This window comes from Chiloscyllium punctatum, chromosome 17, assembly GCF_047496795.1.
Source record: "Chiloscyllium punctatum isolate Juve2018m chromosome 17, sChiPun1.3, whole genome shotgun sequence".
NCBI classification, from domain to species: domain Eukaryota; kingdom Metazoa; phylum Chordata; class Chondrichthyes; order Orectolobiformes; family Hemiscylliidae; genus Chiloscyllium; species Chiloscyllium punctatum.
Window position 1 is genome coordinate 78,427,358 of NC_092755.1, and position 24,254 is coordinate 78,451,611.

The 24,254-nt window shown below is 40.7% G+C and overlaps 1 protein-coding gene across 4 annotated transcripts in view; it reads left to right on the forward strand.

Annotated features, from left to right (window-relative positions):
* LOC140488040 (gypsy retrotransposon integrase-like protein 1) overlaps positions 1-20,475 on the forward strand; it is a 28,758-nt gene extending 8,283 nt beyond the window's left edge. The window contains exons 1-8 of one of the 4 annotated variants that reach the window (XR_011962989.1): positions 9,139-9,451; positions 11,523-11,716; positions 12,546-12,657; positions 13,340-13,478; positions 14,991-15,045; positions 16,155-16,353; positions 18,807-18,923; positions 19,909-19,941. Coding sequence is in view for 3 of the 4 variants with exons in the window: in XM_072587650.1 (XP_072443751.1) it covers positions 9,154-9,451; positions 11,523-11,716; positions 12,546-12,657; positions 13,340-13,478; positions 14,991-15,045; positions 16,155-16,412; positions 18,807-18,923; positions 19,909-20,118 (1,383 nt within the window). In the remaining variant the exon portion in view is untranslated. Of the gene's footprint in view, positions 1-9,138; positions 9,452-11,522; positions 11,717-12,545; positions 12,658-13,339; positions 13,479-14,990; positions 15,046-16,154; positions 16,413-18,806; positions 18,924-19,908 lie in introns of those variants that run through there. The other 3 variants (XM_072587650.1, XM_072587652.1, XM_072587651.1) reach the window with 3 other exon arrangements.
* The last annotated feature ends 3,779 nt before the right edge of the window (positions 20,476-24,254 follow it).

Consider the following 24,254-nt stretch of genomic DNA (forward strand, 5'->3'; position numbering starts at 1 on the left):
TGTTGCTCTTGAGAAAGGGAGGTTGTTGAGAACTGCTAAGGAAGAAGTTATTGCCATTTAAGGAGTTTAGTTTAAAAGTTCAAGACCAGAACTGTTTGATTAAAACCTTAGATGAGTCATTTCAAACTGAGAATGTCTAAACAATTGTAGGAAGACTCCAGGAAGAGGCTGAAGAGACGGCATTGAAGCCCCTGTTAAATAAAACCTTAAAGGTATGAAATAGAAATAAATTCTCTCTGGTGTGAGTCCTGTAAAGAAAGGCTTTAAGGATTAATGTGGATTTTATCTCACTGTTCCAAAATCTCTAAAATTGTGATATATGTAAGTAGTGTGTTTTTTTTTTAATCTTCATTTCTTTTGTGTAATAAACTTCTGTTTTATTGTTAAACCTGAATCTGCAGCATTTCGTGTTTGTGTTCCAGTGAAAGATCATGTGATTAAAACCGAAATAGAATGTGATCTACCAGGCCAGGTTTCAGACTGGAATTTGACTCATCCAGTAATAACATCAGCTGGGTCATAACGGTTGGGAACTCTTGGTTGGATTTTTGAATTTGCTGGAATTCAGACAGGAATTTTTAATATACTTTTTAAAAGTAATGAGTGGGTGGCAGTTCTGGACATAAAGCTGTTATATTGTGGTGAAGTTCCAGGGTATGGAATTTGAATGTGGCTTTGAATGTTGCTAAGTTCTCGAAGTGGAAGATATAAAAAGAATTATTTAAAACCTTTGACTAAAGCTAAGCTGAGAATTGGTGATACATTGAAGGTAGAAATAAAAGCAGGATATTTTTCAATTGAGGTGTTTTCAGTGATTATCCAACATTTATAACTGGAAGAAAGGAGACCTGAAGTTACGATGTCATGACTGGAATTAGCTAAAATATAGTTAGAAATGAAAGTACCAACACAGCGTAAGGGACATAGAGTTAAGAAAACTTAAAATGAAAAATGGAGGATAATGGAAATTAATGAAAAACAAAGTGAAAAGGAATATAGCATTTTTAAAATTTTTAACTGCAAAGAGAACTTTATACAACATTATTTGGCTAAAGTAAAGCTTAGAATAAGGAAGGATGAAGGAGGTAGTAGCTCAGAGGTTATTGTGATTCCAGTGAGGAATTTGATATAATCAAGAATCTATTATTTGTACCTAAATTTATGGAGGATCGTGTCAAAATTTATTTACCTCAGGTAGCCGGACAGGTGAAGTAGCCAGAAGAGATTTGACCTTTTAATGTTAGAATATTGTTACACCTCACTGGAGTAGGCCACTGGAAATCAAGCCCCAATATTCCTGTATTCATCACAAAAGTTAAAGATTTTATCTAACTCCACAAAAATCCCTCAATTACTGTGAAAGATACCCAGCTTAACAGAAAGTACAGACAAAGTGACTGTGTATTTAACAAGAATTACTATTTATTACATATATTCAGATTCTAAAGATGGAAACAACAGTGAAATGTCAACTGATAACTCTACTAGTTACAACCTACACTCCATTCTGAAACCCTCTTCACACATACATAGAGACACACATAAAAATATGGAAGGTAAAAAAACTGAGGAAGCAGTCCAATGGCACAAGTTCTCAGGATTGGATGGAGGAGTTCCTTCAATTTCTCAAATCCCTCAGTTGTTTTACTTATTTGCAGGAGACACAGAACAAGTGATTCACAAATTATAAAGTCTCAGTAAGTTTACAGCAATTGGTAGGACAAAATAAACAGGCTTTATTCAGGCTTTAGGTGTTTATTGGAGAGAGAGAGGCATGTCATCTGCTCTGGCAGCAATCCAAAAGCTTCTGCCATTATCGTTCACATCCACGAGCTGTTCAACTGCGTGGGAGCCAATCAGATAGTTGTCAAGCTGATGGCTTTATCCATAACTTGTTTGTGGAATTGTGATCAATCAGCAACCTGTTACCAGCCAAAACTCGCTGTCTACACAGACCTCCAGAGTTGAACCATCTATCCATATCTTCCCCTGCTGCTTGAATAAAGCAGCAGTGTAAACACCACCAACAATGAGTTTCAGTTACATGCTTTACAAAAGTACAGCAACTCCTTCCTTGGTCCTTTCTGTAACATAGTGCTTTTCCCAAACCGGTCCCCAGTGAAAAATAAAGAAAAGTAAAGAGTTACAGTCTCTGCAGTGTTTTGACAAGTACAACTCTTACCATGTAACAGCAGTAAAACTAATCTGCAGAGTATATTAAAGAGGCAATACTCAATGTTTATGAGCTTGAGTCTGACATTTATCAGCTAAAATTTAGGACTTCTAGAGGTCAGTCAGTGATGCTGGCTGATAGTGCTATTTGTTTTCTAGAGGGGGTTTAAGAAGAAGAAAAGTTTAGTGAAAGGTATACATGGAAATTAAGAAAAAACATTATACAGAGTTGATTATAGAGTGACTTGCTGAATGGAAAAGTTGTATTAGGAGTAGTAAAGTGAATTCCTAAAAAAAGGAATTTATTTTATTTTGAGGAATGATCTGGCAGGTTCAAGAATATTCAGCAAGAGCAGCAGAACAACCAATGAATGTTGTAAGAGGAACGTCCTGATTACTACTAATTCTGTTGTGCCTAGATCTCAGGCCTGTAGAATTAGACAGGAACTAAAGGAGTCTGAAACAGGGCGTTGATTTTGAAATGCAGTTATTTGATACAGTTTTTGAAAATTTAATATAATAGAATAAAGGTAAAGTGAATGAGGCTGCCATGTTTAGCTGATCTTCTTTAATAGAAATGCAACAAACAGGAATTGACAGTTATATGAAACGGCTGACTCAGAAACTGAATCACAAACAATACCTGAGTGTCATGACTTGAAAGACAAAGTATTAGTGAGAAAACAGCAAATACCTCAAATACCAGCCAAGAGCAATGGGCAATGGTCTTCACATATTCCAATTTGGATGTTGGGAAGACACACGCTAAAATATTAAAACATTTTATTGTCCAGGATTACATAAAGGCGTAATCAAATTTAGCCAGCCATACCAAGTAGTAGGGAAACTTCAATTTTCAATTAAACCTGCACCTTTAGTTCTAATACTAACTTCTGAAAAACAGTTTGGCAGGGTCTTAATACATTGTGTACAGCCCTGCCTAAAACTAGGGTTTTCTAATAATTATGGATGTTTCCGAAATATTTCTGGGTGCAGTGCCTTTACAGAAAATTACTATATACGGTAGTGTAAAAGTTAGTTCAAAGTTTTGCAAGCTATGGTACGTCCAAAGAATGTTATCTGATCAAGGAATATATCACAAATACTCAAACAACTAATGACTAAGTGGGAATAAAACAACATGCATCTTCTGAAAACAGTGTTGCTGGAAAAGCGCAGCAGGTCAGGCAGCATCCAAGGAGCAGGAGAATCGACGTTTCGGGCATAAGCCCTTCTTCAGGAATGAGGAAAGTGTGTCCAGCAGGCTAAGATAAAAGGTATGGAGGAGGGACTTGGGGGAGGGGCGTTGGTAATGTGATAGGTGGAAGGAGGTCAAGGTGAGGGTGATAGGCTGGAGTGGGGGTGGGGGCGGGGGCAGAGAGGTCAGGAAGAAGATTGCAGGTCAAGAAGGCGGTGCTGAGTCAGAGGGTTGGGACTGAAATAAGGTGGGGGGAGGGGAAATGAGGAAACTGGAGAAATCTGCATTCATCCCTTGTGGTTGGAGGGTTCCTAGGTGGAAGATGAGGCGCTCTTCCTCCAACCGTCATGTTGCCGTGGTCTGGCGATGTAGGAGGCCAAGGACCTGCATGTCCTTGGTGGAGTGGGAGGGGGGGGTTAAAGTGTTCAGCCACGGGGCGGTTGATGCGGATGTCCCAGAGGTGTTCTCTGAAACGTTCCGCAAGTAGGCGGCCTGTCTCCCCAATGTATAGGAGGCCACATCGGGTGCAGCGGATGCAGTAAATGATGTGTGTGGAGGTGCAGGTGAATTTGTGGCGGATATAGAAGGATCCCTTGTGGCCTTGGAGGGAAGTGAGGGGGGAGGTGTGGGCGCAAGTTTTGCATTTCTTGCGGTTGCAGGGGAAGGAGTCGGGAGTGGAGGTTGGGTTGGTGGGGGGTGTGGACCTGACGAGGGAGTCACGGAGGGAGTGGTCTTTCTGGAACGCTGATAGGGGAGGGGAGGGAAATATATCCTTGGTGGTGGAGTCTGTTTGGAGGTGGCGGAAATGACGAAAGATGATACGATGTATCTGGAGGTTGGTGGAGTGGTAGGTGAGGACCAGTGGGGTTCTGTCCTAGTGGCAATTGGAGGGGCGGGGTTACAAGGGCGGAGGAGCGGGAAGTGGAGGAGATGCGGTGGAGAGCATCGTCGACTACGTCTGGGGGGAAATTGCGGTCTTTGAAGAAGGAGGCCATCTGGGTTGTATGGTTTTGGAATTGGTCCTCCTGGGAGCAGATGCGGCAGAGACGAAGGAATTGGGAATATGGGATGACATTTTTACAGGGGGCAGGGTGGGAGGAGGTGTAATCTAGGTAGTTGTGGGAGTCGGTCGGTTTATAGTAAATGTCCGTGTTGAGTCAGTCGCCTGAGCTGGAAATGGAGAGGTCTAGGAAGGGGAGGGAGGAGTCTGAGACGGTCCAGGTAAATTTGAGGTCGGGGTGGAAGGTGTTGGTAAAGTGGATGAACTGTTCAACCTCCTCATGGGAGCACAAGGCAGCACCGATACAGTCATCGATGTAGCAGAGGAAAAGGTGGGGGGTGGTGCCAGTGTAACTGCGGAAGATGGACTGTTCCACATATCCGACGAAGAGGCAGGCATAGCTGGGGCCCATGCGGGTGCCCACGGCTACTCCTTTGGTTTGGAGGAAGTGGGAGGATTGGAAAGAGAAGTTGTTGAGGGTGAGGACCAGTTCAGTCAGTCAAAGGAGGGTGTCAGTGGAAGGGTACTGGTTGGGTCGGCGGGAAAGGAAGAAGCGGAGGGTTTTGAGTCCTTCATGATGGGGGATGGAGGTGTACAGGGACTGGATGTCCATGGAGATGATAAGGCGATAACATACATCTTTTGCTTACCACCCACTATATTAAGGTACACTGGAACAATTGCATCAAACTTTGAAGACAATGATTAGAGCTTATTGGCAAGAATATCATAATGAATGGGATAAAGGAATTCCAACATTGCTATTTATCTTTAGGGGCACTCTGGATGAATACAATGGATTTAGTTCTTTTGAAGTAATACATGGACGTGGAAGATGACCGCTTAAATTTATTAAAGAGATGAACCTCAGTGACTACGCTTCCAACCCTGTTTCAGAGAGGATCTGACTAGAATATGAGGGTTGGCTAGACAACATTTCAAGGGTGCTAATCACAACAAAAGCTACTCCAGATGAAAAGGTCAAAGTTAAAAATTTTATCACAGGAGGCAAAGTATTAGTCTTGGGGAACAAATAAGGCAAGTTTAACTGGACCTTATCGAATCAAAAAGAAACGCAATAATGTGAATTATATAATGAATATTCCAGACAAGAGAACAATTCAGAAAGTGTGCCATGTTGATTTCATGAAAATAAATTGTGACAGAAGGATAGTGAGGAGAAAAGTGTATTTTATTTGAAAGAAATAGAGTGAAATAGAAATATCAGAATAATTAGATAATAATCAGAAAATGAAAAGTCAAAATTTGATCCTCTGATAATCAGATTAGAAACATGTTTAAAGGATCAAATCTGATGCTATTGAGGTGACTCTCGAAGGATATTACAGCATCATAAATATGCTTGGAAAAATCTTTTTGACTGTTCCTGATGATGTGAGAGATGTACTACCTATAAAACTACACCCGTTCAGACTCGATATACTCAGATTAGCTCAAGTGACGGAAAAGATTAAGTATGTGATGGACAATGATATAAGTGATTGAAGTCATAGCTCAACCTCACCTACTGGGATGGTGCCAAACTGAATGGATCGCAAAGATTTTGTATTGATTATCACAAAGTCAATATTGTAACAAAAACAGTCTTCTATCCTCCTCCGAGACTGGAAGACTGCATTGAATGAATTGGACATTCACAATTTGTCACAAAAATGATACTTGCAAGTTTGGTTGACTAATTGAGCTAAAGAAATATCAGCTTTCATAACACCAGATGGACTTTATCAATGTAAAATCATGCCATTGGGAATGGACTATGTACCAACACTGTTTCAATAATTAAATAATAATTAACCGTACCAACACTGTTTCAATAATTAAATAATAATTAACCAAGTAACTAATTAAAGGACCATGTAATGGTTGTTTTTAGCCAAACTTTAGGACAACATTTATACCACTTGACTGAATCGATTAATTGACTACAGAAAGTTAATTTGGTTGTAAAACTGGTGAAAAGTGGATTTGCCAAGGCAAAAGTGACTTATTTGGGCCACATTGTAGTCCAATACCAAGTAGCCTCTAGAGAAGTGAGAGTATGGGCTATTTTGGATTTCCTGTGCTGAGGATGAAACATGGCATGAGTGCATTTTATAGTAGGTTTATTGTGAACTTCAGTACCAGAGTTACACCTTTAATAGATATTTGTTCAAAAAAAGGCAGAGAGTTGAATAGACACGAGTGTCAAAGTGCTTTTGAAAACTTGAAAGATGTGATAACATGCCAGCTTTAGCCATGCCAAATTTAAGGCCATTCAAACCATTAATGCCAGTGACCTTGGTGTAGAGTTATGCAGTGATAAAGGAGAAAAATGAATCTTGTGATAGCTCTCCATCATTTTGAGATTTACATCAACAATGTTGAAGAAACTATTAGTTATATGGACCGCAATCCTTTGATCATCTTAGGAATATTTCAGCACAAAAACTGACAACTATTTCAGTTCAATGAATTGGACACTCACAATCTGTCACAGATCAACTTGTGTAATTTTTCAACCGTGTAATTTGAAACTTATTCCCGTGCCTGGAAAAGATAATGTTATAGGGGATTATTTATTGAAAAGACATGTGAAGGGTACTGAGTGATGAAGGGCCCATGAATTAGTATGAAATAAGGTTGCTGTGTAACTCACTATGTTTAATGTCAACATGTTACTTTTGCTGACGTGACATAGAAATAATGTTAAGACAATTTTTGAGTAATGAAAATACCTGTTAAAGACTCATTTTCATTCTTCTTTGGGGAAAGGTCTGATCAATATATTGTATATTTTGGACTTTTGAAGTTTGAACTAGTGACATGGGGTTTCTCTGTCTGAAGGAATTAAAAATATTTCTGGAGCTATGATTCTTATTTTATCTGAGACATAATTTGGGGAGGCTAATAAGAATTTCTTCGCATTGTGAAAGTATATAGGTGAGCAATATAAATAGTATTGTGTATTAGGCTTTCAGATAGAAGATTCTGAATTTTTTGCGCCTAGGAGAAACACACATAATGTGGTGAGAAAAGCTTTTTAGTTTTGGTTTGGGGCAGTTTGCAAAGTCTTGGCTGAAGCTGAATATATAAACCAGTTGATCCTGAGAAAGAGAGGTAGTTCAACACTGTTAAGAAAGAGGTTAACTCATTTTAAGAAGTGTTTTTAAAAAGGACCAGAGCAGAATTAGATTAGATTACATTAGATTAGATTACAGTGTGGAAACAGGCCCTTCAGCCCAACAAATCCACACCGACCCACCGAAGCGTAACCCACCCATACCCCTACATTTACCCCTTACCTAACATTACGGGCAATTTAGCATGTTTGATTACAACTCTGGAGGGGTAATTTGAAGTTGTGAAAGTCCAAGCTCAGTTGAAGGCTATCAGATTTTCAGATCGGGACATTGAAGTCACAATTAAAGTAAGCCTTACAGATATGAAACAGAAAGTAATTCTCTCTGGTGTGAGTAATTTAAAGGAGGGCTTTTAGGATTATACTTTATTGTGTATTTTGAAAACTTTTAAATTTGTATTATTTGTTAAAAAATTGATTTTTCTATTTAATCTCCATTTCTTTTGTGTAATAAACTTCTGTTTTATTGCATGTATATTTTGGTTAAAGACCACCTCGATCTATCAAGACAGATTTCAGTCTGGCATCTGACTTGTGGAGAAATAAAATCAGCTTGAAATATAACACAGGGAAGATTGGTTTCCCCCGGTGGAGAGGTCACTTGCCTGGGGACACAGAGATTTAAGGCGATTGGTTAAAGGGTTAGAAGGAACACAGTTTCATCCAGAGGGTAACTGGTGTCTGGAATTTGCTGCCTAGTTTGGTGATTGGGGCAGCAAGCCTCAACTCATTTAAAAGGAATGTAGATCAGCTCCTGATGCACTGGAACTTGCAAGGCTATGGAGCAGATGCTGTAAAGTAGGATTTGAATGGGTGGCTGGTTTTTTTCAGTTGGAGTAGACATGATGAGCTGAATGGAATCTCTCTGTATGTGGTTATAAGTTCCTATGAATCTGCTCCCATTGTCCTTTCATGCAATACATTCACTATAATGTGCTGAGTTTTTAAAATTATGTTCTTTCGCCAGATTCTTTGCAGTAAATCTGAGTTTCTCCTTACTTACTTTTTCCTTTCACATTTTTAAACACCTCTTACCTAATGAAGATCAACCCAAATTCACAAGTGTTTTCAGGCAAGTGGAATCCTTCAGGTTGAGTATCATTCCGTTATTGCAGTTAAACCTGGTGAATGGAAGATCACCTGTGGTTTGCAATCCTTGTGCTGCTGATACTCCAGTGATGATTCTGGGCTGGGAATCTTGGGGCGATACCCATTAATTGGGATCTGCTTTTTTTTGTGAACTGTTGGCCTGGATTGTCTGTTTATCAAGTAATTTGTTAGTAACTCTCTGGGTGGGGAGGACTGGCTGAGAGGAGCTGGGTTGCTCTTGCAGTGAGTTAGCACAGATACCAGAGGGTTGAGCTGGCGCGAAAAAGAGGTTGAGATCTGTGGCAGATCAGCTGCAGTCTCTCAATGACAGGATAGGATTGATGGGCCAAACTGCCTACTACAATTTCTTGTGTTCTTGTACGTTCTGAGTCCAGGACAATACTGACAGGTGGGTAAGCCCAGGTTCCTGAGGCCAATTTTTACCCCTTAACCATTTATCACAGAAACAGATGATTGATTGTTACAATTTACGGCCTGGGATCTTGCTGTGTACAATACAGACATCATCCCGAGGATGTGAAAGGCGCTACAGGAATGCAAGTCTGGTCACCCCCCCGTAGCTCAGGCGACGATTCCTCGCCCACTTCCGGCCTGTGCGACGGCGAAACCCATCCGGGTGTTTCCGGTCCGCTCGGAAAGTGTTCCGGCCTCCGCTGGAGGGCGGGGAATCGAGCAGGGGTCCGCCCCCTCCAGGCCGGAGTCGCCATGGCCGAGCCGGGCAGTAAGTTTGGGGACATCCAGCGGTACCTGTCCGATGGTCGCTTCCCCTCCACCTTCTGCCCGGCGAAGAAGAAGAACCTGAAGCGGTATGCACAGAAATTCCAGCTGGAAGGTGAGAGACAACTCAGGAGAGTCACTGTCCGGGGGGGTGGGCGGCGACTGGAACAGTGTGTGTCCCTCAGGGTTTCAGTGAGGGGGCGGAATGTGTCCCCCTCAGGTTGGGGGGGGAGAGGGGTGACCCCTCGGTGGAGCTGCCTCAGCGGGGGTTCTCAGAGGTGGGATGGGAATGGGGATTCCCCTGGTGTGTGTGGGGCAGACTCCTTCAGGGTAGGGGGTTTAATCCAGTGGTGTCTCAATGGAAGGCTGATTGGGGGGGGATCCTCCCAAGGGAGGGGTCAGGTACAGGGTTGAGACATCTGTCCCCCCAAGCTCCAATAAATTCAAATAATCTGAAATAAAATTCATTCTGGTGAAAGTATCTTTTCATTTTCACTGGTTTTCTGGTCAACGCTTTGTTGATGAGAATTAAGTGTTTCTGTCTCTTGTTTTGATGCTTGATATCTCTGTGTTAATCTCTTTCCCCCCCCCCCCCCCCAAATGATAACTGAACAGTTAAATCCTTACGCATTCAGTGACTGTTCCCAAACAGACGACCATTTGGCCCTTCTGGTTTTTGCTTGTGTTACACACTAACATCCTTCCATTCCCACTTCATCTCACTCCAATCAATTTATCCTTCAGTTCCTTTCTCCTTGTAACTATGTTCAGCTCCTCTTTAAATCCATCCAAAATATTCAGCTCAACTACACTCAGGTTGTGGATTCCAAATCCTCACCACTCTCTGGGTGTATTTCCAGTTTACTCTGAGCTGCCACTTTCATACCACCTCCTCCAGCAGCTTAGGTGTATGCCAGAGATGCAGACAATTCTGGCAGCATCTTCAGGGAGAGCAATAGTATTAATATTTCAGGTTCTGAGTATTTCCAGTACTTTCTCTCTTTTGAGTTGCAGCATTCATGTGATGCAAACAATTCCATGTTTATCATAATTATCTTGTACAGACCACTGAGTGAAGCTTCCACTTCTCTGACACTTTGGCTCACAGTATACAGTCACAGAAACACACTCTTCAGCCCACCATGTCTATGCTGACTAATAAACACCAAACTATACTAATCCCATTCACTTGCGCTTAATCTGTAGCATGTGATACACTGGCAGTTTAAGTGCTCATCCAGAGGTTTCTTAAATGTTGTGAGAGTACCTGCCTCCACCACCCTCTCAAACAGTGTGTTCCATAATCTACCATCCTCTGTGAAAAACAATTTGGATAGGTACATGGATAGGTGCTTAAGCTAGGACAAATGTTCGGCACAACATTGTGGGCCGGAGGGCCTGTTCTATGCTCCTCAGATCCCCTCTACACGTCTGCCATGGGGAAGAGATTCTCACAATCTCCTCTCTCTATGCATCTCAAAATCAGATCACCTTCCCAAGCCCTGCTCCAGCTCATCCTCCTCTGCTCCAGGAAAAAAGAAACCCAGCCTGTCCAGTCTCTCCTTGTAACTGAGACTTTTCATCTCAGATGACATCCTGCTGAATCTCCTCCGCACCTTCTCCCATGCAATCTTGTCCTTCGTATAGTGTAGCAACCAGAACTACACACACATTCCAGTCATGGGGACAACGTTAGAAACTATTCTTGAAGATGTTATAACAAGACACTTGGATAAGTTCAAGGTAATTAGGCTGTGCCAAAGGGAAATCATATTTAAGTAATTTATTGCAGTCGTTAGGGAAAATTGTGATCTGGACACAGACATGGACAACAGCCAGCTATTCAGCCCTTCAACTACTGTACATTAGGAAAAAAGATGCATTACTTGATTCACTTCAGGAAAACGAAGTGTGTCAAGTGAATGGGTCTAAAGAAGAGTTCTTTCAGAGCAGAAGCTTAGGAGTGTTGTCTAGACAATTTCATAAGCTGCTGGGAATGGAGAGGAATCTTTGATATTTCATTGTAACATTATTTGTGTAAATATTTGTGAAAAAAAATTGAAATAGAGTCAATAACATAAAACGTTTATTGATCCCTGATCAAAGACCTATCGCAGATTCATGCCCAGCTGTATTATTGGTTGGTGTGCAGTCTTTTGTAGTGACGTATATTGTGTCATTTTAAGGTGGTTGTTTGTACTATGTGGGGCCAAAGAAGGACGAGAAGAGAGAAGTGGTGGCAGATCGTGAGAAGCGACGACAGATATTCCTGGAATGTCATTTCTCTGATATTGGCTGCCACTTGGGCCAGAAAAAGACCGTGCATAGAATTCAAAGCCGATATTATTGGTTGGGGATTGTAAAGGATGTTGTTGACTGGGTAAGCAAAAAATGCACAAAATAATCCTAATCGCCAATTTCTTTTCTTTAAAATTAAGTTTTTGCAACAGAACTTTGCAGCTCAGAAAAAGGCTATTTGGCCCATCATGCCTTTGCCAAATTTTTGAAAGAGCCATCTACCCCATTATCCCATTCAATCTATGCCAGGGGATCTGCTGTCATGGTATGCAATACTCATCTGTCTTGTGCCATTCTCAAACATCCATTGTCACCCATCTGTAACTACTGTGATGTTTGTCATTCCAGGCCTACCCTCTTTCTGCTGCCCTGCACTTTACTTGTAGGAGAGATGTCTGCAGCCTTTCAAATAGCTAACATACTGCCATTCTCTTTTCTGAACGTCACTTTTAGAGTTTTCTTTGCTCTTCAATTTCAAGTCCTTCTTCATTTACCTTATGATCTTGCAAATGTTCTTCCTTTCAAGTATTTATCCAATTTCCTTTTGAAAGTTCCTGTTGATTGTGCTTCCACCCCACTTTCAGGTAGTGTGTTCTAAATCATACCTCCCTGTGTTGAAGATCTTAGCAGCCATTACACCCTCCAAACCCAATCCCCACTGCTTCTTTTGGTAATTATCCCAAATATTTTGTCCTCTAAATTACGTCAATTAAAACAGTTTCTCCTTATTTATTCATGAATCTGATCAAATTAATCCAAACGCTTATCTCTTCAAAGACTAATTTTACCTTCTCCAATCTCTGAACATAACTTTGTGCAACGTTTTCCCTAAAGTGTTTGTTTTAATTTTTGATTTTTTGAGAAGTAATTTTCCTAAAGCACCAATTCTGATTTTTGTGTTGGACCTGTAGATTAAAATGTGTGAGACCTGCCAGCATGCAGAACACTACAAGAACGTGAACCGTAAATTCCCACCCTTGAAAGTTACCAGACCGTGGGAAATTCTCAGCTTCAATCTCATTGGTGAGGCAGCTCTTCAGTTGTGAATTGTTCCCTAATGTTTGCTTTCTGTAAGTAAACTGATGGAGTACAGAGCAAGAGGTGATGTTGAAGTTGTATGAGACACTTGTTAGACCTCAGCCAGAGTATTATGTACAGTTACGAGCGTCACCTTATAGGAAAGATGTGAACACATTGGAGAGAGTGCATTTAACAGAATGGTTCCAGGGATGACAAACTTCGGTGATGACCATAGACCGGAAGAAGTTGGAACTGTTCTCCTTGGAGAGAAGGTGGCTGAGAGGAGATTTATTTGATAGAGGCTTTTAATGTCTTGAACAGGCTAAATAGAGTAGATAGGAAGAAGCTGTTTCCACTCATAAAAGGAGCAAAAAGTAGAGAGCACAGATTTAAAGTGATCTGAAAAAGAAGCAAGGCTGAAGTTAGGAGAAACTTGGCTTGGCATAGCAAGTTGTTTGGGCATGGAATGTTCTGCTTGCAAATGTGGTAGAGACAGGTTCAATTCGGGTATTGAAAGTGGTATTGGGTAACTGTTTGGATAGAAATAGCATTCAGGGATATGGAGAGAAAGCAGATTGGCACTAGGTAATGATGCTCATTAAATGAGCTAGTGCAGGCACAATGGGCCGAATGGCCTCCTTCTGCACTGTAACAATTTTATGATTCTGCCTCACTGTCCTCACAGGTCCGTTCCCAGAAACCACCTGCGGAAATACCTATGTACTGATGGTTAGTGACTATTTCACAAAGTGGGTTGAAGCAATTCCAATACAGAAGAAAGATGCTTTGTCAGTAGCCAAGGGGTTGGCTGCCACTTTTTACAGGTATTTTCCTCAAAATATGTTAATCTGTCTGCTTTTTCTTATGTTCTCAATGTAACATAAGTTATTTGTTTTTCTTGAGGTGAGTAAACTTCTCATTGTAGTTGGGGATGGGTGAAAGTTTACTCTTGATCCAAAGTCTGAGATGTGTCCCTCAGAGCTGGGAATAAAGGCCCACTGCTTTTCACATAACACCAACTGCAAATGCAGATCTTATAATTCTCATTTTAGGATTTATTCAGATTTGGCATGAAGTTCTTTTGAAATCTCCATACCTCAAGAAATACAGGGGTGATGGGGCTGTTCAATGAGGAGATGGAGTTGATGTTCCCAACTGTTTAGAATGGTGGGTAACTTCATCAAAATCCATAACATTTAGGAAGGGTTGAAATATGGTAGACCCTGTAGAGGTTGTATTAGATATTTATATTAGATTACTTACAGTGTGGAAACAGGCCCTTCGGCCCAACAAGTCCACACCGCCCCGCCGAAGCGCAACCCACCCATACCCTACATTTACCCCTTACCTAACACTATGGGCAATTTAGCATGGCCAATTCACCTGACAGGCACATCTTTGGACTGTGGGAGGAAACCGGAGCACCCGGAGGAAACCCACACAGACACGGGGAGAACGTGCAAACTCCACACAGACAGTCACCTGAGGTGGGAATTGAACCCCGGTCTCTGGCGCTGTGAGGCAGAAGTGCTAACCACTGTGCCACCGTGCCGCCCCTATTTCCCCCATCCTCCCCTGGCTGGAATGCAGGATCACCAATGAGGGGGAGCTATGTTGAATTGAGTTTAGGCACAATGTCTTCAAATGGATTGTGCATCATTGGAATTCTCTACTGAAGGCTGAGGTAGACGTTTCATTTTTGAACATAGTCTGTATTGAAATGGATAGATTCCTGGACACTAAATGAAGAATGGGGTTCAGGCAGGGCATGGAGTTGATGTAGATCAGCTATGATCGTCTTGAATGACAGACATAGAGCTCGAGGTGCTGAATGGAGGTATTCCTGTTTCTTCTCCTAAAACTCATAGGATGAGGCGGTGTGTCGACATCTCAGCACCAATTGAACAGGGCCACCCAGATTTTCAAGGCCATTTTCAGGATCTCAAGGAGTCTCAAAAACAGACAGTGTGCAAGGACCACCTGCTGGTTACATCCTATGCTATTCCCAGTTATTCCATTATATTAGTTTTCAAATTGCACCTTAAAAAATACTTTATTTTGTTTTGCTTGCTATTCCAATGTTCTATTTAACATATTTCGAAATTGGTAACATTCACACAGTGAACACAGTTTATTTATGCCATCTCCCTCATGGCTGTTTTGAGGTAGTTGATGCTGATGGGCCATAACCATAATGGCAGCAGCAGAAGCAAGTCTCCATTCTGTTGAGCTTGCTTCTAAATCTAGAGCTTGTCTTGAACACCAGTGCTATTTGATCTCTTCATCCCCACATTAAGCAATTATTTGCTTCATGAAATGTTATTTATTTGATACAGGTTTGGGGCTTCAAAAGACATATTCTCCAATGAAAGCAGAGTATTTTGTGATGAGGTAATGTGTCTTTTCATATGGTTGTTGTTTCTGTCTGTGTGTTTACATAGACACTGGCATAAAACTGGAAAGTCAAGATAGGTTAAGTCATACCTTCAGTCAACATAGTAGACTTCTTCCTTCTCTCTTTCCCTAACCACGTAATGGACAGTGTGACTGTTATGCTCTTAATTCCAATGGATGACATGGTCTGGTTTCTAGCTGGATAAAATTCCGTTTGAACATAACAGAAAAATCAGGATCAGGAAACAGAACCTTCTCTGCAATTTTGTAAGCTCATGGATGAACTGATCGTGGCCTCAGTTCTATTTTCCTGTCTTCCCCTCACAACCCTTAATTCACTAGTTCATCAGAAATCTGTCCAACCTGGTCTTCTGAAAAAGGGACACTACAAGTGAAACATTAACTCCTATCTCTCCCATAGATGCTGCAAAACAGTCAAGTTTCCACAGAATTTTGTTTGATCATCATTTTTAAATAAAAACAAATGTATTTTACTAAACAGGCTAAGGGAAATGGAGCAAAGATGGGTAGATAGAGTTAAGTCACAGATCAGCTGTGATCTCATTCAGGGTTGTACATGATCAAGGGGCTGAATGGGCTCCTTGTCTTCCTATGTCTAATATATCTTCTTTGCCCTCATAATTGGAAGAGCCCCCTGCATGTCAAGTTTGTTACATTCTTTCTCCCCTCCCCTGGAAATTTGTCTCGACGCTTGTGTATATTCCACAGATCAGGAATTTGAAATTACAACATTAATTTGATCAGTTGTTTTCCAATCCTAGAAGAGGATTACAGATTCCTAGAAGGAAACTGTCTGGCAGTTTTGTACATGTTGAAATATTCTGGGCCCATTAGGACAACACTCAGTGGGCTCAGTGATTAGCACTGCTGCCTCACAGCAGCAGGAAGTCAGCAATAGTATAGGCACATGAGCCTGAGTGGGATGCTGTTCAGAGGGTTGGCGTGGACTCAATGGACTGAATGAGCTGCTTCCACACTTGCAGGGATTTTATGATTTTTTGGTCTGAAATTTTTATAGTGCTGGGGTAGAATCAGTGCTTCTCTAGCCTTACATTCTAAACATTTTCTTTATTTACTTATTGTAGGTCAGCAAAAATCTTTTTGAAAGATGGAACATTAATCACAAAGTGACTCCTGCTGAACATTTTCAGTACACTGGACTAGATGACAGAACCAATGAAATATTAAAAGCAGCAATTAGAAATACAGTAAACTCCAAGCAGACGGAATGGGATGACTGTTTGGACCCTGTCCTGTTTGAGTTTCGGACATCAGTAAATTCAAGTACTAAGTTTACACCTTTCTTTCTACTCTATAATAGAGAAGCTCGGCTATTATCTGAGGTAGGACTAAAAATGTTGTTAGCCTCCAGTTGTTATGAATCCACTATGGGTTGTTAATTAATTGCTTATATGTGGTGCAACAAGATATTTCTTTGCTAATCTCCGCAAGGGATTCTGCCAAAACGTCTTTGATCTGAAGCATTAAGTTGACAATCTTCAGTGTGCAGGTGCTGCCTGACCTACTAGGAGTTTCCAGCATTTTTCTTTTGTTACACTAATGGTCACTAACAGTTAACGCACTAAAGTAAAGTAGGTATGTTTTAAATTGTTTAGGAGAAAGTGAGGACTGCAGATACTGGAGATCAGAGCTGAAAACGTGTTGCTGGAAAAGCACAGCAGGTCAGGCAGCATCCAAGGAGCAGGAAAATCGATGTTTCGGCCATGAGCCCTTCTTCAGAAATGAGGAAAGTTCCTGAAGAAGGGCTCATGCCTGAAATGTCGTTTCTACTGCTCCTTGGATGCTGCGCTTTTCCAGCAACACATTTTCACCATGTTTTAAATTGCTACCTGGATGTGGAGAATCTGAGCTTGGAGACCATCCCCAGATGGGGTTTCTGCTGTTCTGCTTTGCAAGGTCTTGCTCAAAGTGAAGACTGGTAACTTTCCATGAAAGTCAAGAAACAGAAGCCATGACTGGATGAAAGTTTAAAATGCTGGGAATACTCCAAAAAGCTCGAGCAGCTTTCAGTGAGAAGGAGGAGTCCTTGACCCAATCTTGTGAAGGATGGTCTAGTACTGCATTGTGCTATGCTGTCAGAACTGCCATGTCTTGGATGATGTCTTAAACTAAGGCCTTTTACCTGCCTTTTCAAATGGACAGTAAAGACCCCACAACCATTATTTCAAAGAACTCTATCAGTTCCCATTATTATATTGAAAACCTCCATCAAAATCACTTTAATTTTCTAAATTACAGAGAATGCAGTTTGTTCCTGGTAATTTTAACCTTTTGGATCCAGGTATTCTAGTGAATCTGCACTGTTTCTTCCAAGGCCAGTTAGATCTTTCATAATGAGCATTGCCTATTATTTCTCCCAAAAACTCCAGGTGTCTGTGTAGCTGAAATATGACTCCCATCTCATTGTATTCTAGTCTTTTAGATATAAAGGCTAGAATTTCTTAAAATATTTGATTACCTTCTGTATCATCTTTTGAGACTTCAAAAGATCTTATTTGGAATCCCCAAGTCTCTTTGGGCCTCCTCTGTTACATCTGATTAAGATTCAAAGCAGATGGAATCATACCTTTCTACAATGAAATCCATTTATCACCATTCCACCCTTCTGTAAACCAGCAAGGTCAGAGTAATTTTATGCTTCCACTTACAATTGCTTACTGTATTACCTGAGCAAACTTGAAAATTTCATCATCTAAGTTGTGGATACATGCAGATCCTGGTGTTGTCCTTCCCAGTATCTCAGTTCTGACTACTTCCACAAAACTAGTAACCTAACCAAGTTAATAACCTTTCCTGAATTTGACAAGCTTCTATTTTAGCCAACATTCTTTTATGAAGAACTTTATCAAATGCCTTCAGAAAGTCAGTATAAATTAACATCTGTAGACATTTCCCCTTTCTGTGCTTTGGTTGCTTCTTGAAAATATTTAATCCGATTCACTATACCTGACTTACCTTTATATATCCATGCTCACTCTGATCAGCTGAAAATAGTCAAGGTTGTCAGTCATCCTAACCTTAAAAAAAAAGTTCTAGTAAATTCTCAGTAAGAGATATTGGGCTAATAAGCATAAGTTAAAAGTAAATAAAAGAGCTGTACTCCAAAGGGGAGGTGAAAGTGACCACCTTTGATATGAAGGCTACATTTGACTAAGTGTGACGTAGTCAATACTTAAGGTCAACACCATTCAGGATGAAGCAGCCGATTTAGCTGGCACGTGATCCACAAGCATTCACTTTTTCCACCACGGATGTTCAGTCTACAAGATGCACTGCAGTAACTCAACAAGGCTGTTTAGACAACACCTTCCAAACCTATGTCCACTTTCATCTAGAAGACCAACGATAGCAGATACATGGGAGCACTACCCTCTGCAAGTTCCCCTCCAAGCCACTCACCATCCTGACTTGGAAATATATCACTGTTCCTTCATTGTCACTGGGATAAAGTCCTGAAATTCCTTCCCTAAGGGCATTGTGGGTCTTCCTACAACACATGGGCTGCAGCCATCCAAGAAGGCAGCTCACCCCCATTTTCAAGGGGCAACTAAGCATGAGCAATAACTACTGACCTAGCCAGTGATGCCCACATGTGTAAAAGGGGCTTACTTTATCTATCAAATATTTTATATTTGTAGTAGATTTAAGAAAGCAGTTTGAACCACACCAAATGTAAAGTTAAATATCCTTAAATGTTTATGTTCATGTGTTTTCAGGGAAAACTTGAAATTGCTAACGAGTACAGGTCACCAGAAACTTGTGGCATCAAAACAGAAAGCATAGACGAGTTTACTAATTCTGTGAGTGAGCAGCAAAATGCAGTTAAAGAAATGGTAAGTTACAGAGCTTGGTACAAGGCCAAAAGCAGAGTTAGTTTCCATTTGATTGTTGGTATCAGTTAATAAAGACTGGATGCTGGAATAAGCCTGAATATTTTGATGATTGCTGCACCAAAGGAACAGTAAAGATCATTTACAACACTAGTGAGCCAAGGGATGTCTAGATGAGTTGAGTTTTATTCAAACAAAATCACAGTTAAAATATGAATTACACCAAAATACCATTGTGGAAATATTTTTTCTAAATTCTCTCTAGTTTGAGGTAGAAATAAAATCGTAAATAGTTAATCAAGTGTGGGTCATGCTATTACCATATTGCAATTAACGTTTAAAACAAAGCTGTCAAAAATAGACATTTTTTGGAAAGCCATTTTGTTAATCTGACGATATAACATTGCTACAGATGTACTTGTAGATTTACTTATCAAAGCTTTCTCATCTTTTCAAAGTAAAATTCAAATTAGAATGGAGAGAAATGTATTGCTATTATATTTTTAGTAAACATGCCTGGTAACTAATATAATTCTGATACTTTATGCCCATAATTTTTGGCTGCTTATTCTTGTGGAGAATTAGCAGCTTCAGCAGCTCGTCATGTGGCTACAAGAAATGATACAGAAGAAAGGTTTGGGGCTACGTAAAGAACAGCACCTCTCAGGGCAAACATGTTGTACATGCACAAATGTCCTAATGGCTTTAGTTTAAAGATTTTAAAACAGGTTGAAAGAGTTATCTTATTGACTGAAACTCCCATTTCATTCACTTCCTCCCTCTGTTCCCCATCCATGCAGAAAAAACAACAAATACAGGTCTGTATTTGAAGAATATTTAATGAACTTGGATGTTAGCTACTTATTGTTCTGTACCCTATTTTCACATTTTCTGCAAAATGTTAAAAATTGGTATCTAACGGCTGACTTTGAGATAGGTTGATGTCAGAAGTTTTAAAGAGGAAAAATGAAAGTGTTTGCCTCTTTAGGTGATTGCTAACATGGCTGCAGCTCACAAACGGGAAAAGAAGAACGCGAAGAGGAAAGCCAGGAAAGAAACTGGGTTCATTGCCAGCGAGGAAGTGTTTCCAGGAAACACCAACTCAACAACTAAAAAGCACAAGAAAAGTCACTTTCTTTCTTTCCAAATTGAAACAACCTTGTCTGCTGAGCACAGTATGAACGGTGGGATGGCATGAAATGACTTTTCATTGATTATATCATATGGCCCAGGAACTGAAGGACAGAAACTTTACAAATGAATCCTCCTTGGAATGGCATCTCAACAATGGCATAAGGAACAGTGAGAAATTACAGTACTGAGCCTTGGGGCTGTGCTCAATGTGCCGAGCTGACTAACTGCCATCTGTGAAGTTGACTGTGAATCAGATCAAAACATTTTGCATTAGAATTATTTTATACACACACATTAACTGTTAAAAGCAAAATGTTGCAGATGCTGTTCATTCATTAACAGTTTGATCATTTGTTCTGACTCTGGTTTACAATTTGCACCATGTAAATATGTTATGCCTAATAAAGTTCACTGTAAAGTTGTGTTGTATGTAATTTTAAAAATATTTCAGTAAATTTACAGAATTACATATCATTCAAACTGAAACAGTCCATTACTGTCATCTGACCTTAAATTTGAACGTGCTGAATCCATATCAACTACTAGAAGTCCTCTCAGCTTTAGATGGACTGCTTCCAAATTAGACAAAGATGCTAGACAGAATGAGAATAAGAGACATGAGCAACAGGAAGAACTATGTGTGTTCCCCACAGAGAAGAGTATTGCTGCTGAAGTTGGATATTGTAGCAGAGCTAATGTCAAATGTTCAAACTGGCTGTAGGGAAGCAAAGTCCTCCATATTGCTCTAACCTTAGAAAGAGATTCTCTTGCACAAGGGCTGATTTTTGTCACTTGTATAAAATTATTTGGATATGAATACAGGAGATATGGTCAGTAAGTCTGCAGATAACACCAAATTGGAAGTGTAGTGGACAGTGAAAAGACACAATTTCTCCTCTGTATTCTTTAGTACTACTGGAATGTTAAAAGTATCTTCCACTGTAAAGCTTGATACAAACAACTCTCCTAGCCTGGTTTGCCATAACTCCCATATAGAATTCTGATTGACAGCGAGGGGTAGAACATAACATCAAAAAAATTTTAAGAATAATTGAGGAAGGAATTTGGGAAATTCCTTTTCACCCTGGCTCAGTACAATAGGAAACTATTTAGCCCATTCTACTTGTGCTAATTCTTTGAAAGAGCAATTCAATTACACTCACCCTCTGCTCATTCATACAGCAGTGAATATTTTAGAAATCTATTTAATTATTTGTTCAACTTCCTTTTAAGTCCCCACTGAGTCTACTTCCGCTGTCCATTCAGGTAATGCATTTCCAGTTCACAATTCATTGTGTAAAAACATTTTCATGTCCCCATGGTCAAAAGAGGTTCCAAGGTATTTGGCCAAATACAATCACAAAGACTAACTTGTTTCTTGTTCAGCTAGGGGAGGGTGAATTGCTGACCAGGATTTCAAATTGGTATCAGCCATCTCCATCTGGCAGGGAGAACAAAGAGAAACCAATAGCTATAATTACAGGAGTCATTAATTCTTGATGTAATGGCAGAAGTGTGCAGGACATTTTAATTAGCTTCATCAGATCCTGTGTGTCAGATTATGTTCTGTATTCTTACCCCCTTGCTGAATCCTGGAATGTGTTGGAGAGAATGAGAAAAGAAAATGGTGAATGAAATGGTACAATATGATAAAAATGTTAATGAATACATATTTTGTTGTTTTGCTTTAATTTTAAATAGTGGATTGACCACACAAAGGACCACTTCAGTCTAATATAATAAATTACTCAACTACGAAAGAAAACATGTTTGATCCAAGAGAGACCAGTGTAAGCTGAAGTGGTGTCTGTGTCATTCTGGTGGTAGCCCAGTGATTACAGCAAATAAACAGATATGGGTGTTTGCTTGATATATTGACAACTAGCACGTTGGGCACTCAACCATTCATAGGTCCATATAAGTGCTACTTCATTAATGGGAAGCTTTAAATCTTAGTGTGAGCTCAAATCTTTATTTTAAAATAAGACACTCTAGAGCTCTCACAAATCCAAAGATAATAGAATCATAGATAATTTAATAGAAGACTACTTAATCCAGCCGCACCTATGCAAGTGCTGGCTTCTCTATATAACATAACAGTACAGACCCCTCAGCCCTTGATGTTGTGATGACCTTTTATCCTTCTCTAAGATCACACTAACCTAGGTACCCTTCATTGTACTATCTTCCACGCGCCTATCCAAGAGTCGCTTGAATGTCCCGAATGTATCTGACTCTACTACCACTGCATTCCACGCACCCACCGCTGTGTAAAGAACCTACCTCTGACATCTCCCCATAACCTTCCTCCAATCACCTTAAAATTATGCCCCCCTCCATGATACGCATTTCCGTCCTGAGAAAACGTCTCTGGCTATCCAGTCTATCCATGCCTCATCATCTTGTACATCTCTTAAGTCATCCCTCATCCTTCTTCGCTCCAATGAGAACAATCCTAAAACCCTCAACCTTTCTTCACAAGACCTGCCCTCCAATCCAGGCAGCATCTTGGATATTTCCTCTGCACCCTCTCTAAAGATTAGATTAGATTACTTACAGTGTGGAAACAGGCCCTTCGGCCCAACAAGTCCGCCCCGCCGAAGCGCAACCCACCCATACCCCTACATTTACTCCCTACCTAACACTACGGGCAATTTAGTGTGGCCAATTTACCTGACCTGCACATTTTTGGACTGTGGGAGGAAACCGGAGCACCCGGAGGAAACCCACGCAGACACGGGGAGAACGTGCAAACTCCACACAGTCAGTCGCCTGAGGCGGGAACTGAACCCGGGTCTCTGGCGCTGTGAGGCAGCAGTGCTAACCACTGTGCCACCGTGCCACCCACAAAGCTTCTACATCCTTCCATAATGAGGTGATCAGAACCAAATACAATATTACAAGCTTGGTCTAAGCAGGGCTCTATAGAGCTGCAGCAGAACCTCATGGCTCTTAAAACGCAATCCCCCTGCTAATGAAAGCCAACACATCATATACCTTCTTGACAATCCTATCAACTTGGGTGATAACTCTGAGGGATCTATGGACATGGGCCCCAAGATCCTTGTGTTCCTCCACACTGTCAAGAATCCTGCCTTTAACCCTGTATTCGGCATTCAAATTCGACCTCCCAAAGTGAATCACTTCACACTTCTCCAGGTTGAACTCCATCTGCCACTTATTTGCCCAGTTCTGCATCCGGTCAGTATCCCACTGCATCCTACAACAGCCCTCCACACCATCTTCCACTCCACCAACCTCTGTGTCATCAGCAATCTTCCTGATGTCCCCTCCTTTCCACTTCTTCATCCAAGTCATCTATAAAAATCACAAAGAACAGAGGTCCCAGAACAGATCACTGCGTAACACCACCGGTCATTATGCTCTAGGCTGAATACTTTCAATTTACTATCACCCTCTGTATTCTCTGGGCCAGCCAATTCTGTATCCAGAAAGCCAAATTTCTCTGTATCCCATGCCTCCTTACTTTCTGAATGAGTCTACCATGGGGAACATTATCAAATACCTTGCTAAACTCCCTGTCCGCCACATCCACTGCTCTACTTCCAATGTGTTTTGTCACATCCTGAAAAAAATTCAATAAGGTTTGAGACACATACCCCTCTCAAAGCCGTGCTGACTATCTCTAATCAAAACTATGGCTTTTCAAATGATCATCAATCCCGTCTCTCAGGATCCACTCCAATACTTTACCCACCATAGACGTGAGATTGATTGGTCTGTAACACCCAGTATTATCCCTATTCCCTTTGTTTAACAAGGGAATAACATTTGCCAGTCTCCAATCATCTAGTACTAATCCAGTGAACAGTGAGGATGCAAAGGTCATTGCCAAAGGCGCAGCAATCTCTTCTGTCACTTCCTATAGTAACCTAAGGTATATCCCATCTGGCCCAGGGGATTTATCTATTCTTACGATTTTCAAACTTTTCACCACATCCTTCTTAACATCAACCTGTTCAAGCATATCAGCCTGTTTCACACTGTCCTTAGAAACATCAAAGTCCCTCTCAGTAGTGAATACCAAAGCAAAGTATTCAATAAGGACCTCTCCTACCTCCTCCAACTCCAGGCAAATTCCCTCCATTATCCCTGATCAGCCCTACCCTCACTCTAGCTATCCTCTTGTTCCTCACACAAGTGGAATTTCCTTAATCTAACCTGCTAAAACGTTTTCAT